The 13,884-nt window shown below is 40.8% G+C and overlaps 1 protein-coding gene across 1 annotated transcript in view; it reads right to left on the bottom strand.

Annotated features, from left to right (window-relative positions):
- Positions 1-13,884, bottom strand: part of MAP2K5 (mitogen-activated protein kinase kinase 5) — a 125,099-nt gene that overhangs the window by 99,522 nt on the left and 11,693 nt on the right. Inside the window, exons 5-9 of the mRNA XM_081840704.1 lie at positions 12,973-12,977; positions 11,386-11,442; positions 10,459-10,526; positions 6,253-6,301; positions 403-467 (exon numbers count right to left, since the gene is read on the bottom strand). Coding sequence (XP_081696830.1) covers positions 403-467; positions 6,253-6,301; positions 10,459-10,526; positions 11,386-11,442; positions 12,973-12,977 — 244 coding nt within the window. The remainder of the gene's footprint in view (positions 1-402; positions 468-6,252; positions 6,302-10,458; positions 10,527-11,385; positions 11,443-12,972; positions 12,978-13,884) is intronic.

The raw sequence follows: 13,884 nt of genomic DNA, 5'->3' as shown, positions 1-13,884 counted from the left end.
AACTATAATTAGGCTAAAGAAACTATGGTTTAGTGTTATGGGTATGCCAGGCCACTTGTATATGGGGTGTTCTGATCTTCCACCTCAGTTTATTTACTCAGTAGAAGCAAGAGTGACAACACTCCAGAAATAGCATTTTCAGAGTACAGTAGCTACTTTCCACATCCGCCTGGGATTCAGACAATACCAAACAAGATACATAAAAACAGGGGCCATTTTTCAAGATCTAAGGTAGTTATGGCAACTCCTAGAAACATTAAATACAATCAGCGCTTCACAGAGGAGGAATAAAGGCCAGACACCTCATGACACATTCCTAGAGAAGGGGGGGGGGAACCACTGCCTTCTCTTTCCCAAAATTTGAGATCAAAAAGAAGAAAAGGGAGGGGGGCAAACACTCACTTGTAGACGGTTCCTCCATTGCCATGACCGAGGATGTCTCGATACCGTATGTCTTGTTCATTCATCTCCACGAGAAAGAAAGAAAAACAAAAGAGATGTCATGCCGTGGATGGAAGTGTCAAGGAAAAGCAACTCTAGGCCATAAACAACCAGCCGTCTGGGTCATTTCAAGTTCAGCTGCAAGAACGAGGAGATCAATACAACATTTGCTGTCCAATTTATAAAAGACAATACCAAGGGACAAAGTGATGGAAAGTTTAATGACAATTTGTTTGCCTGGGTCATTTCATTAAAGTTTGATAAAAGGTGTCAAAATGGAATGATAACATAGCTCAAGAGGAGCAGATCACAGATATGGAGAGGAGAAAAGAGGTCTTGACTGCAAACCAAGGCCTAGGTTGGGAGGGGGCTTGAGAGGCCCACAGCCAACGCTGACATTAAATGTGGCCAGGAACCTGTCACTGCAGTCCACCTACAATTTAGCTCTAGAACTGGTGAAGAGCCATCAAAAAACGATGTTTGAACTTGTTCTAAGGATGGCATCTTGGTCAACCTGAGATCACAAAATAAGTAGCTTCCAAAATTTGTAGAACACGAACCAGTTAGGAGACTGAGAGTCAGCTGCAGATCCAGGCATTCCTACCCAACAGCAAACTCCTTCCTCCTACCCTGATAACATTTTTCACTAAGCAGATGTTAAGAGATCAACCCCACTGCATCCACATGTACCAATCCAGCACCTGGTATTGTGTCCAGAAGACAGTTCTGCACGAGCACCAGTGAAAATAAAGGTAGTTTCACAGATGTACTATAACAAGTATACCCTTATCATGAGAGATATAATCCTGACACACAGGTTTTGTTGGGCAAAATATTTCAGCATGCTTTCAGCTGCAGAAAGTGGATTTTAGAAGCAAACTGCAAGCTAAGATAAAATGTTCAAAAGTAATCTTCTTGAAGGCAACAGAAGCCAAGCTTAAAATGTTCTCTGCTGCAATACTATTCAATGATAATCTAATCCAAGAAAGTATTTTTTATTTCTATAAATGTGCAGGTCTAAACTTGGGCAATCTGTGATCATCAGAAGCACAACGGCACAAAAGTAGGCTTCATATAAATTGCTTGTTTAGTTTGCTGCAGCAAACTTAATATATTGAAATTAATTAATACCCAATGGCCAACCATGAATCAAAATGCTATGGGATTTTTTTCCTGAATGGTTTTTTCCCCTTTCAACAAAAGCAGACCAAGAAGGGAAGAACATTTTGAGAAATTCTACCTTTCCCGAAATGCTGTGTTTCCTCATAAAAGGTATGACTAAGAAAAACCTAAAAGAAAATACCACCTAGGCTCATGAACTTAAGTGTCTCTGAAGGATTTCTTGCCCTGGAGAAATGGGCACACTATGATCCAAGTAAATACAAATGTGGGGTACTATCTACACAAACTTCTCCTGAACAGCAATTGCCAATCATTTCAATGGACTTACACTGTAAAAGTTCCCCCGATGAATTCTGATGTAGGTCAGTTACTTTAATCTACCTTTGTACAGAGACATCGGAAAAGAAACACTTCAGATTTGCATCGCTGCAAATGTCCTTTGGGGAGTAGCAGTTTTGTTGCTTAATTATACAAGCTTTGATTCAGGAAGGACCAGTAAATGTTTCACAAGCACAACTGTACTGGGAGTTTTGCAGGAGTGTTTCTTCACTCCATTTCATTTAACCTGTGTTTGGCCAAGTCACCTATTTTAAAAAGAGTTTATTGTTTCCCATGACTGCTACCTTGAGCAGACGTTCTCAAACTTCCTTCTCTGGGCCACACTTTCAGAATAAAAATCTGCTAGCGCCACACCCATTTTTTATTTAATAAGAAAAACATTGGAAAACAAAAACAACTCCTAGCAGTGCTTGATTTTTAACACAGAACACAACTACTATATAATAGGATCATGAGACATCCAGAAAGTATAAAATAATGCAGCTACATAAGAACATGAATCATTCCCAAAATATAATACTTATTCTCCTTGAATCTTCCCGCCACTTGCCATCCTCTCCTGCTATACCAGTATGGTGTGTCAGACCCTTTGAGAACCATCAACCTAGTGTGTGCATATTCTTCAAAGTGTAAACTGTGCCCAAGGATGGCCAAGACCACATCTGTCAGTTCAGGCTGGGAAATATTATTATTATTATTAATGATGATGATGATTATTATTATTATTATTATTATTATTATTATTATTTAATATAGTAAACCAACAGAGTCCCTAATGTTTCCTAGGTGCCCATCACAAGACTTCCTTCCTTCCTTCATTCATTCATTCATCTATTAAATTTGCATGCCACCCCTCATCTGAAAATCACAGGGCAGTTCATAACATAAAAATGCAAAATGAAAATCCATTCAAATTGACAGGGAGCCTGCAGACAAAGATCAAATTACTATAGTCTATAGTGGTACCCTCTGCCTGACCCTCAAGCCTGCTCTGAGTAGTCAGGTGGGCACAGCAGGAAGATACCAACGCCACCCTGCTCACCCACCCAGATCTCAGCAATACAAACCAGGTTGGCCTCCTCATCCAGCAACAGGTCATGGATGAGGGAGACCTTATTTAAAACTGACCTACCATTCAATAGCAGCACCCACAAGCCTGAGGGTTGACTGACAGAGCAACCAGACTTCCTCTGGCTATCCAAAGAATGATTCTTGTGTTTAATCAAAGGGTTTTTCTTCCGAGGAGTCCCCAATTCCAAATTAGTCTGACATACTCCTTGATAAGAACAAGAGGGTTAACACAGGCCATCTTGGTTTGGCCTTTTCATTACAAGTGTGGAGGCTCAAATACGTCACCATGGTATGTAATTGCAAACCTGATGAACTCCAGATGTTTTCGACAGAAACTCGCATCAGCCCCAGCCAGCATGGCCACATGATGCTGGAGTTGGAGTGATCATCGTGGTACTGGCTGGGGCTGATGGGAGTTGTAGGCCAAAACATCTAGACACTATCAGGATGCCCTACTTTACTGATGTAAAATCCAGTTGATCAACACAGAGAGACGTTCCTATAGATACCTAGTAATTTATCAATGATAATTACGAAGTGGGAAGCCTCAATAAAATCATAACTACAACTTCATAGCAGGTTCTGAAATACTAACTTTTGTGAAACAACCTTGTTTGGCTGCCAATGTTAATAGAACTAATGGCAAGTAAAAGAGTATCCAATTACGGATCAGCAAACAAAACATTCTTTGTTTATATCTGCTGTCCTGGAGAGAAGCAGCATGCGTCTCTTATAAATCATTAGAAGCAAAAATGCTCAATTAATCCTTATTTGATACGTAAAGCTCTAGCAGAAGTCCGGCCCTATAAGCTATGCCTCCTCTGTACCAATCGAAGCTCTAATGGCTTCAGAAAGCAGTCACACTCTATGAGCAGACAATTGAAGAGATTTAGTAAATCCCACTTTATAGAGCAGAGACTAATCGGAAAACACAAGCCAGTCAAATGTTTCTTATGAACTGTTGACACTACATCAATGCTGAATCAATTGGCGGCATTTTCTCTGAGTGACAGAAAAGAAATAAATATTTATATCACATAACCTATATCAATGAACCTAGGCAGAAAGCTATTTCTAACCTGTCAATATTTGATTATCTTGAAGAATCGTGTCCCCTTTCTTTTAATGATTAATATGAATTCCTTATTAAACCTAAGTGGAGGCTATCAGGGAAAAATGTCTTTATTAATGCTTTCAAGCAGAAGGTGCAAAAAAAGGAAAAAGAAACAAAGAATTATCCACTGTACTACAGCTATACTAAAGTATAGCTTAAACCACCAAATTGTTAAAAAACAAAACAAAAAACAACCTTAGAAGTTATAACCAAAGAAACTTCCCATGTCGTGTCTCTGAATCAAATACAGTCAGTAAAAGCAACAAGACCACACAATGTTAGGGAACTTGACATTAATTCTCTCCCCCCCCCCCCAGTTAAGAATGTTCTGATTTCACTGACATCAAGAGAACTTAAACAGGCTAGACTTGGAATGGATATCCATGACTCCCACCACCAACCACCCCTCAGTGCAGAGCCCTGTCCATGTTTCCTTGTGAAAGGTTGCTTTCTCATTTGCTTCAATTGGCAGCAGGGTTGGGGGAGAGAATGTCTACACCTCCACCCCTTTAGTTCTGACTGCTCTGCTGAAATGATGGGGAGAACTTCCGGTGCACAACATTTCAAAAGAACTGATGGTCACCATAAGCATCTAAGTAAATTAAAGATACAATTATTCATCTACTACAACAGCCCTTCATTCACTTATTTTCAAAACATTACATAACACTAAAGGGGTATGGATAATACCCACAGTTTGAAAACTATGCGGGTCTTTATATCCCTAAATTCCTGAGAACTCTTTGCATGCCTGGGCTTCCCAAAGTCATCTACAAGGGTCATTTTCTTTCCCCATCAAGTATTTAAAATCCTCCACATTCCATCAAGAATATTAAAAATACTTCTCTTCTCAGACAGAATATTTAAACCACTGCTTCCTTAATGACGCCTTTTTCTCCTCCTCCACCCTAGGAACCTTAAACATTTATTACAGAAAAGCATTTGTGAAAGATTAAATCAAATGCTGAGGGTGGGTAAAAACAGTATTTTATTTTTATAAAGCCCCTTTGCTATATTTCAGGCAAGAGTCACAGCCTGGACTTAAAAAAAGAAGAACTGAAATCCATATTCCTAAGTTTTATTTAAACAATTCTGATCACAAATAAGCAAGGCTGCAGTGCAGGTGACACTAGCGGGACCATTCTCATCTATTAAGAGCACAATGTTACAGGTGAGCCGCTGAAGGACAAGCGTGAAGACCAGCTTTTATCTTCTTGACACGCTCAACTACAACTACTTGATTCATGAAATGCCAATGAGGCTTGGAGAGGTCACTGTGTGAAGGCACTGAATACGCATCTGAGATAATTAAGATTTCAGCCTTCGAAACATGGAAGGGAAGTGAACAGCAGTTAAGAAAATCAATAAGAGTCTTTTATTTGCAGTGACACAGATGTCTCAGTCAATAGTGTCTAATAGGCAAGCTTGATCGCTGTGGACAGGTGCCTGCCTCCAAGGCTATCAAAGGGCTTTCACCATGACAAACATTAAAACTTATTTATGTTGCTATTGAAAGATCCTGCTGCCTTGCAGGTACTTCCATTTAGTGGTGTGTATTTAAAGTCATTATGCTACTTTGGGCCTTCCCGCCTATTTGAATCAAAACTGGCCAGGAAGGACTTGCCCTAAGTGTCCATTTGCCCATCAATTGTGAGGCTACTGCATTCAATTGCAGGTGCCAGGGGAAGGCAAGGAAGCCTTCTACAGATTTCTGCCCCCTTTACAGAGCAAACTGATAACTAACACAGAGCTCCAAATAACATGGCACTGCGTACTTCTACTACTACCTCCACTCTTCATCATCTGGCAGCGTGTGTGTGCCTTAAACCCATATGCAAAGATCTAACAAGCCAGGAATCCTATTTGCTATTCAAAATTGATTAAGTTTTCTTCCCCTAAATTGAGGTAGCAGCAGAACGACGGATGCGAAAGGCGCTTCAATCTATTTGGAGCTAAATCTGATTAGTGCATTTTGAGAAAGGCAAAGCAAATTGGTGTGCCAATCCAAATCAATCAGGACAGAGGCGCCTCCACAATACGAGCCCTTTCACAGCTTCTCCTCTACTTTATTAAAAGACCACATTACTGATAAGTGAGCAGTAAGCATCTCTGAGGCTATCCTAAAACACAAGACATTCATGAACAAGCCCATCCAATACACCTACCTGGCCATTAGCTAATATTTTCTTCAGTTCTGCAGAAGACTTCTTCAAACTGCACAATCAAGAAGGACAAAAAAGGTATTTTTAGTGATTGTATCAGTGCACTTTATTGAATGGAACTGCAATTCATACCCAACTAAAAAAGTATAACACTACTTAGCGTTACATCTGCCTATAATCACAGCTGTGTGAACTCAGCACCCAAGCAATTAGCCTAGAATTAATTATCACAGTTTTACTTTTTTCATTTCATTTCTCCTCTCAACATTCAGATTTCCCAAAAAACTGAACTTTCATGTTGAAATGGTAGGGTTGCAGAGAGAAAACAAGTGTGGGGAAAGGGCAGTGGTAAAGCCAGAGTGGTGCATAGGTCAGAAAGTTGGACTTGGGAGCCACTCGTTTCAAATCTCTGGATTAGTTCTAGATCTATAAAATGGGAACGCCACTGATAGTTGTTGATAGAATAAACATGTCAACCAGTTCTAACCACTGATGCTTTGAATGCAATTTTAACTGGCAGGGTAGTCCAATGCTTGGCCCAAGGGCCCCCCTCAAAGCCTTATTTGATGGCCCTCAGCAACATTTGATGCCCCCCAACCCTTTGTGCTGCCTTAACAAAGCCGAGTAAGCGAGAAACTGGGCTTTGAGAAGGAACTGTGAGGGCTGTGACAGGGTCAAAGTGTCCTTCAGCCTCCTTCCCAAAGCCTAGTTAGAGGTTTCTTAGCTTTGGGAAGGAAGTGAAAGGGTTCTAGGACTCTGCCAGAGCCATGCGTCTCTTTCCCAAAGCCCTGTGCCTCACTTAGCTGGCTTTGATAAAGCAGTGCAAAGGATGGGAGGGGGTCGAATTTGGGCCTTGTTTCCCCCACCCAACAAGGCAGTGTGTGGCCTGTGGATTCCATGTTGAAGTATTATCGCAGCCCACTTGATATTAAAAGTTGGACTGCCCTGGCCTAGGGTCACAGTCCACTAGGAAGTTCTTGTGCACGAGCCTCATTGAAGTGAATGTCAGCTGTGCATGAACAAAGAAGTGCTTTTGCACAGCCTCCCATTCATTTCAATTGGGCTTAAGCAAGAACATCTCCTGCTTTATCACGACCCCCCAAAAAGTTAAAATGCAATGAGATGTAATTAGTGCATATGTACCTCTAAATGCACCAGACACTTAATAAGCCAGGATATGAATGTGCAGGCTGCAGCTACACACAGCTCTTTCATTCTTGCTTTGCTTCTCCATTTGTATGGAGGGCAAAATAGACCAGGAAGCTGCAGTTGAAAGCCATAGTTTACAGTTGGCTTACAAATCATGACTTGAGATCACAAAATAAGCCAGTCTGCTTGGAGAGTTTCCATAGGATCATAGAATTGTTGGAAGGGTTGGAAGGGACCATGAGGGTCATCTAGTCCAAACCCCCTGCGACCCTGAGATTAAGAGGCTCATGTTCTACTGTTTCATTTGGAAGCTCCAAGTTCACATGCAACAGAAAGGTATGATCAGCTGTGACTTCTTTATTTGTTTTTCCTCTCCTCATGAAGTGAGTAGCAAAGGAGGCGCAAAGGGGCTGCACACAGGCTGTAAACAGGTGCATATTCTTATTAAGCCAGGATTCAATTGTGTGAATGCAGCTGTATTCTTGACAGGCATGAGTGTCTTATCATCGATCATGTTGACTGAAATTAAAAACATGTATATGGTATCTTTGTTCTTTAATAAGCCTCTTGTCTGCTGGACTACTTTAAAGAAACTTTGCCAAATGAAAAGTATACTGATCTTGTCATCTCTTGCAACCAACTGTTTTGTGAACATGAAACGGAGGCAGGCTGTCAATGACTTCAAAACAGTCATTCCTAATGCAGGCAGGTTTTGGAAAATGAAAGTCAATTAACTGCCCCATTAGATATCAGCTTCTACAGAAGGCACTGCTTGCAGGGCACTTTCAGAACCAGCTTAAAGTATGTGAAGAAAACAACTGACCACAGAAGGGGGGAAGGGACTTGCTTTAATATGACTTAATAAGCCTTAATAATTTTGTAATAATAATAATTTCCTAATACTTTGCTGATAATTCTTCTCTTCTCGGTAAGCAAGTTTTGATTCCGACTCTAGACCAATGCAGGTTTCACATACAACACAGAATGACCTCCCCTGCGCTAGGATACTATGGCCTTTAGTAACAGACAAAGTTCTTTCCTTGCATTTCCTAATAGAAACAGGTAACAGAAGAATCATTCTCTCTTGCAAGCCTTTTCTTATATATTCTTCAGTGACTCCTCTTCTTTCATTTCTGCAACAGAGCAGGAGTAACCAACATGGAATCCTTGGACTACAATTCCCATTATCCCTAACCATTGGCCATGTTGGTTTGGGCTAATTGGAACTGTAGTCCAACACCTGGAGGGCAGCACATTGGCTACCCTTGACTTAGAGGATTCCTACAGGTCTCAGGCCTCAGCCGCTTGCTTTAATTCTTCTTTAGTATTTCTCCCTGGCACCGCAAGGCTTCACTCATTGTCAATTCTTTAACCACCTTTACACAAAACAAAACCAATTGTTCTGTCCATCACCCCTTGAACTTCTGGCCCATCATAATCTTGCAGAACTCTCAATGAGACAGAAATGTTCTGAAGCAGAAGACAAAACGTATAACCTTTACAGTACTCTCCTCCATTTCTCTGAGGTAGCCCTATCCTTTCGGTAGGCTTGCAAAACTGGATCCATCTTTGTCTCTTCCCTTTCCTTTGGCCCACCACATCCAAGCTGTGCCCATATCTTGCAGCCTTTCTGTTTCTCCTTTACCAAGATCCACCCTTTCTTCTGCCTATTGCTAAAATCAACTGGCCATGGATCTTGCTGTAGCTGTTGTCTTCAGCTGATTTAGAACACCTCTGAATTTCCCCCCTCAAGCAAGGATAGCCACTTGAGTGACAAGAGAAGATAACAGCAGAACAGTATTGTTCTGTATCACATAGTATTCCAAAATGGGACAGGAACAGTCCACTATAATATGGGAAACTTAAAGTGCAGTGTCTTTAACAGGGCTGGGCGATATCAGCTTTTCAGTGTTGTGATATACCATCAGCCAAACAGTCTGGCAATATACCGCGATGTTGAAAAAATAAACCGCATTGGCCTCAGCATGTCAGGCACTGGGTGAAATTGCCACAGCTCTCACCATGGGAGCTAAGGCAGTTTCACCCCAGCGCCTAGTGGGTGGGACAAAGCAGGTTGTTTGTACGGCTCAGCTGGGGTGCAGCAAGGCTCTCAATCTCCAGCTGAGCCATCCCCTGTGCTCTCCCTGCTTGCAGACAAGCAGGGAGAACATCAGGGATCTTTTGTGAGGTTCTGCTGGGGATGGGGTGCTTCCTTCACTTGCGTAGGAGCCAGCGCTGGGCTGCGGGATCCTTTAATTGCTTGGCTGAGAAGAGGGAGGAACAAGTTGTATCAGCGCTTCTCCCTCTGTGCAGTATGAGGGCAGAGTGGGATGGCGATTACACTCAGTGATATATTGCTGGTGAAACCGCCACTGTTCCTGAGTCCTTCAGCTAGCAACGTTTGCTGGAGGAAGTCGCTAGCAGAGGGACTCAGAAGTGGTGGCGGTTTCATCAGCGATATATCTGCTCCTCATACTGGTCCTGGGCAATATATTTCCCAGGCCTAGTCTTTAAGCTGCTTGATTCACAAGACTTCACTCGTTGGCTCACTAACGTTCCCAATTTGCAGAGGCTGAAAAGAGATGAGCTGCTCAGAACCCAGTAAGTCAATGGCTTGGAAGGGTCTTGAAATCTGGTCTCCGAGGTCCTTGCCCACAATCACTGTGCAATATATCAAACTGGCTGCCTGATTTCCTACACTGCAATCCATGTAGAGACAACGAGTATTAATCACATAGGAGAATAAAAACCCCGCCTGCCCCATGTGAAACAACCATAAACACAGGATGTCTATATGCCCACTATAGAGCATGCTAAGTTCTGGACTGGGGAAACTGTGCAGAGAGCACCTCAAAGAAATAGGTTGTCGAAAGGCACAACAGCCTCAAAGACTTAACATTGCTTTCGACAAGCCACAAAACCTTGCTGAAAACTGGTCAACCAAATCCCCCTGAAGTTATCTGGCATTTCCTTATTTGCTCCTGTTAATTACTATGCAGAAATCACTTCTCGGGTTCTGCTTTAATAAAACGCATGCACACTCTTCCCTTCAATTCTTACCTATTGCTTGGAAGGGAGTCCGGGACGGCTGCGCCACTATTGTTAGCAGACCCTGCTCGCGTATTTACCTGCAGGCAGGAAAGGAATCTTTATCAGTTGTTTCTATTCCGAGGACATGGTTCTAATTAACCTTTAATTTGCCATGAATTTCCTATTTTCTCTAGGAAGGTTAATTAGCTAGTTGCCCATGGTAGAAAGCCACCCTCTATGTAGGTTACCACATTGTGTTATCAAGGAATCATGCTCTTTTATTCACTCTGCATTTGAAATGCTTGGTTAAGTAATACAATCAAGAACAGGCACACAATAAGGCTTTCATTTCATTCCTATTAAATACATCTTGCTCATTCCTCCCCTCCCCTGTGTGACCATTTTGCAGTAATATATCAATTACATTTGTCTAATATGTCACCAGAAAGGCTGAGATATACTCTGCACAACTGTGTATCGTTCGTAATTTGAGATTCATGTAACATTACACAGATGCGTATCGATAAAATGCAAGTTAAAACATGAATATTGCACAATGTTTGGGCTATGCTTAAACCAGAATAGATTAAGTACATCAAAATTAATATGATCTTCTTTGTTACAGATCGTTGGCACAGCCCAGGAGCACAGCTCCTGCACAACTCTGATGTCTGAATGGGGCACCAGAAGGAGGAGGAGCACCTTATTTCAGAGAGAGAAAGCAAGAGAGAGAGAACAAAAGCAAGAAAAGAAACAAATTTCAGTCACTAATAAACCACACAACTTATTCTGATAGCACAGTCAACACCATACGGAAGGAATCTTTCCTCCACAACGTTTTTTTAAAAATCTGCTTGTCAAAGCTCAGAAAGTACCATTTTGTTTGACATTTCAATAAGTGGAACACAGCATTGCAAATCCATCTAAGTTTAATGAAACGATTATTGAAATTCCTACCTTCAGGCCATGTATGTTCCGTTTCCCTGGAGGTTTGCAGGCTGAAACAGTAATTGACTAAATTGTAGAACACATCAGGGCCATTTACAAATTTGCTCAAAATGAAATCTTTTTTTTTTTAAAGAATGAGAGTGATACCAAAATTAGTAGAGAGAGAGAAAATGATTGAGATATGGTTCCCAAAACCCAAAGCAGGAATTACGAAGAAGCGTTTCTAGACCTGCAGGAATGAGCATTTAAAGAAAGATTTGTATTCTGAAAACCAGCTAATATAAATTCTAATTTTATCTTAAATTTCATCAAAATCAATATAACTGTGAGTCATAATGAACATCTTCTAATCCAATTCCCAGTAACTCCTATGTGTTTTTCATTCCTTTTCAGTGTTTTAACTAAACATTTTCTTCAGGAGATGCTGTTTTTAGCAGAGGTGATCAAAATACATTTGGGGTGGGTGAGGGTAAATGATGGCACAGCTATGCCAACGTGCCAGACACCCACACCATGTAACTGGGATCAATGCTGCCGGCACATTTTGTTCTGCATTTTCCACACTGAAAATCCAAAGCTGGAGTTTCAAATTTGACTGCCTTAGGACACCAAGGAGCAGGCATGGCATAAATTGAGATGATCTCCTTGGTTATTTACACAAAATCCATGACAGGCTGTTATGAAATATAGGTTTTTAAGATGAAGTACTGCAGAGTGAGAAAGAATTATTTCCTTAAAACCTTTCGAACTCCACATTGACTTTTTCCCCGCCCTCCCGGCCCCCCCATGCAGTGGATATGCTTTTGTCAAATGTTAAAGCCACAAAGGCTTCGAGCTATATGTTACGGACAGTTCCCATTTTAAAACTACAGTGCCCTACAAATTGTATGTTAAAGGGCCTGTCAATTTTGATTGATTGTCTGGGAAAGGATGATTTTTTCCCCTTCTCCCCACCACCCATTCTCAGAAATACATGCATTTCACTCCAGCTTTTGACAGGAGGAAACAATGCTATTTATTAGTCAAAAGGACACATATGATAGTTATTAAACACAGCAGTTAGGATCAGCCCATGCAATTTAAGCTATGGAAAATATTACCATTATATTTTTAAATAAGAAATAACAGATTGCTAGTTTAAGGGCAAAAGCTGGGAGGGAAATCTGAAAAGCAGCCAATGAAAATGCAATCAGCTATTCCTAATTTGGGGGTGGAAGGGCCAGAATATTGAATAATATTTTAGTATTAAATATTTAACCAAGTGTCCTTTCTTTGCAGGTTATATACTAGTAACAAACTTCATTAGGTGCAGAGTTAAGCCCTGATTGGAGAACAATTTAAAATTCCACAATCAATTTCCAGCACACAGCATCACGGCAACCTTAACTCTGGATAGCAGTGGGGTAACTTCAGGAATTGCAAGCTTCATTTTTGGTGCTTTAAGCTGCAATCCTAACCCCATTTTAACCCTTAGGAGTAAGACCCATTGAACTGAATAGCATATACCTCTGGGTAGACATGGTTAGGATTGCACTACAAATTATTTCATCCCTTTGATTTAATTCTGAGCCCTGTGGGTTTCCACCCTACTCCAACCTCCACTAAATAAAAACCAAACAGGCTTATCTGCATTTAATGAGTTACATGTTCTAACCCAATTGCATGCACACCTTTAAACTATTTCTATCTTACAAACAGATTTCAAGTACTTGTTACAAAAACGTGCTTCGCCAAAAAAGATGGGGCAGACATAGGGCAAATTTGGGCTTTAGAAAATTCTCTTTTTATACTTGCATCTGGGATGCACTGGAAAGAGCTTTGAAATTGACATAGTGAGCCTTCCTCTAACTGGTGGGATCCACAAAGATTGCATGCTGCCCTCATCAAGAATGAAAAAGGACCTCTACATCCTAAACCCATTCTCTTCCACACAACTGATCTCTAAACTGCCAGTGCTGTCAAGACTCCTTTTGAGATCTTATTAGCATGTGTTAGAGAATCCTGTTGGTTAATTGCCCAATTCAAACTTCAGAGAGTTACAAGTAATGAAAGGTCTAGAGTGTTTTTAATTGGAAAGCTTGTGTTATGATTATTTGTATACTATCAGTTAACTGATGAAGAGTATAATTTTTAATTATTTTAATTAATTTATTGCAAGGACATTTACTTAGAGAATTTAAAGCCATCTCTCTTAACAACTATACTTTCAGAGATGGGAAAGGGGAAAATTACATATTGTGTTAAGATACATCTGTTAAGAAAAGATCCCCCTTAGACCAGGTATTGACAAGATTCCAATTTTTGCTGTCCCACACAAGTAGCAAAGAAGTGGACCACCCAACAGTTAGTGGTTGCTAGCTGCATAGGCCTGACTTCACTGATTAATCTGCTTGGCATCTGTACGCATTCACACCTTTACACTCACCTTTTTTAAATGGGCACAAGTTGTACAATGCAAACTAAAATCTGGTCTGGAGAATGACTTTTTATATGCAGAAACTGTGGTGT

This window comes from Podarcis erhardii (genome assembly GCF_964252035.2).
Source record: "Podarcis erhardii genome assembly, chromosome: 14".
In the NCBI taxonomy this organism is placed as follows: Eukaryota; Metazoa; Chordata; class Lepidosauria; order Squamata; family Lacertidae; genus Podarcis; species Podarcis erhardii.
The sequence above is the reverse complement of the archived record's forward strand: the minus strand, read 5'-3'. Positions and strand labels throughout refer to the sequence as shown.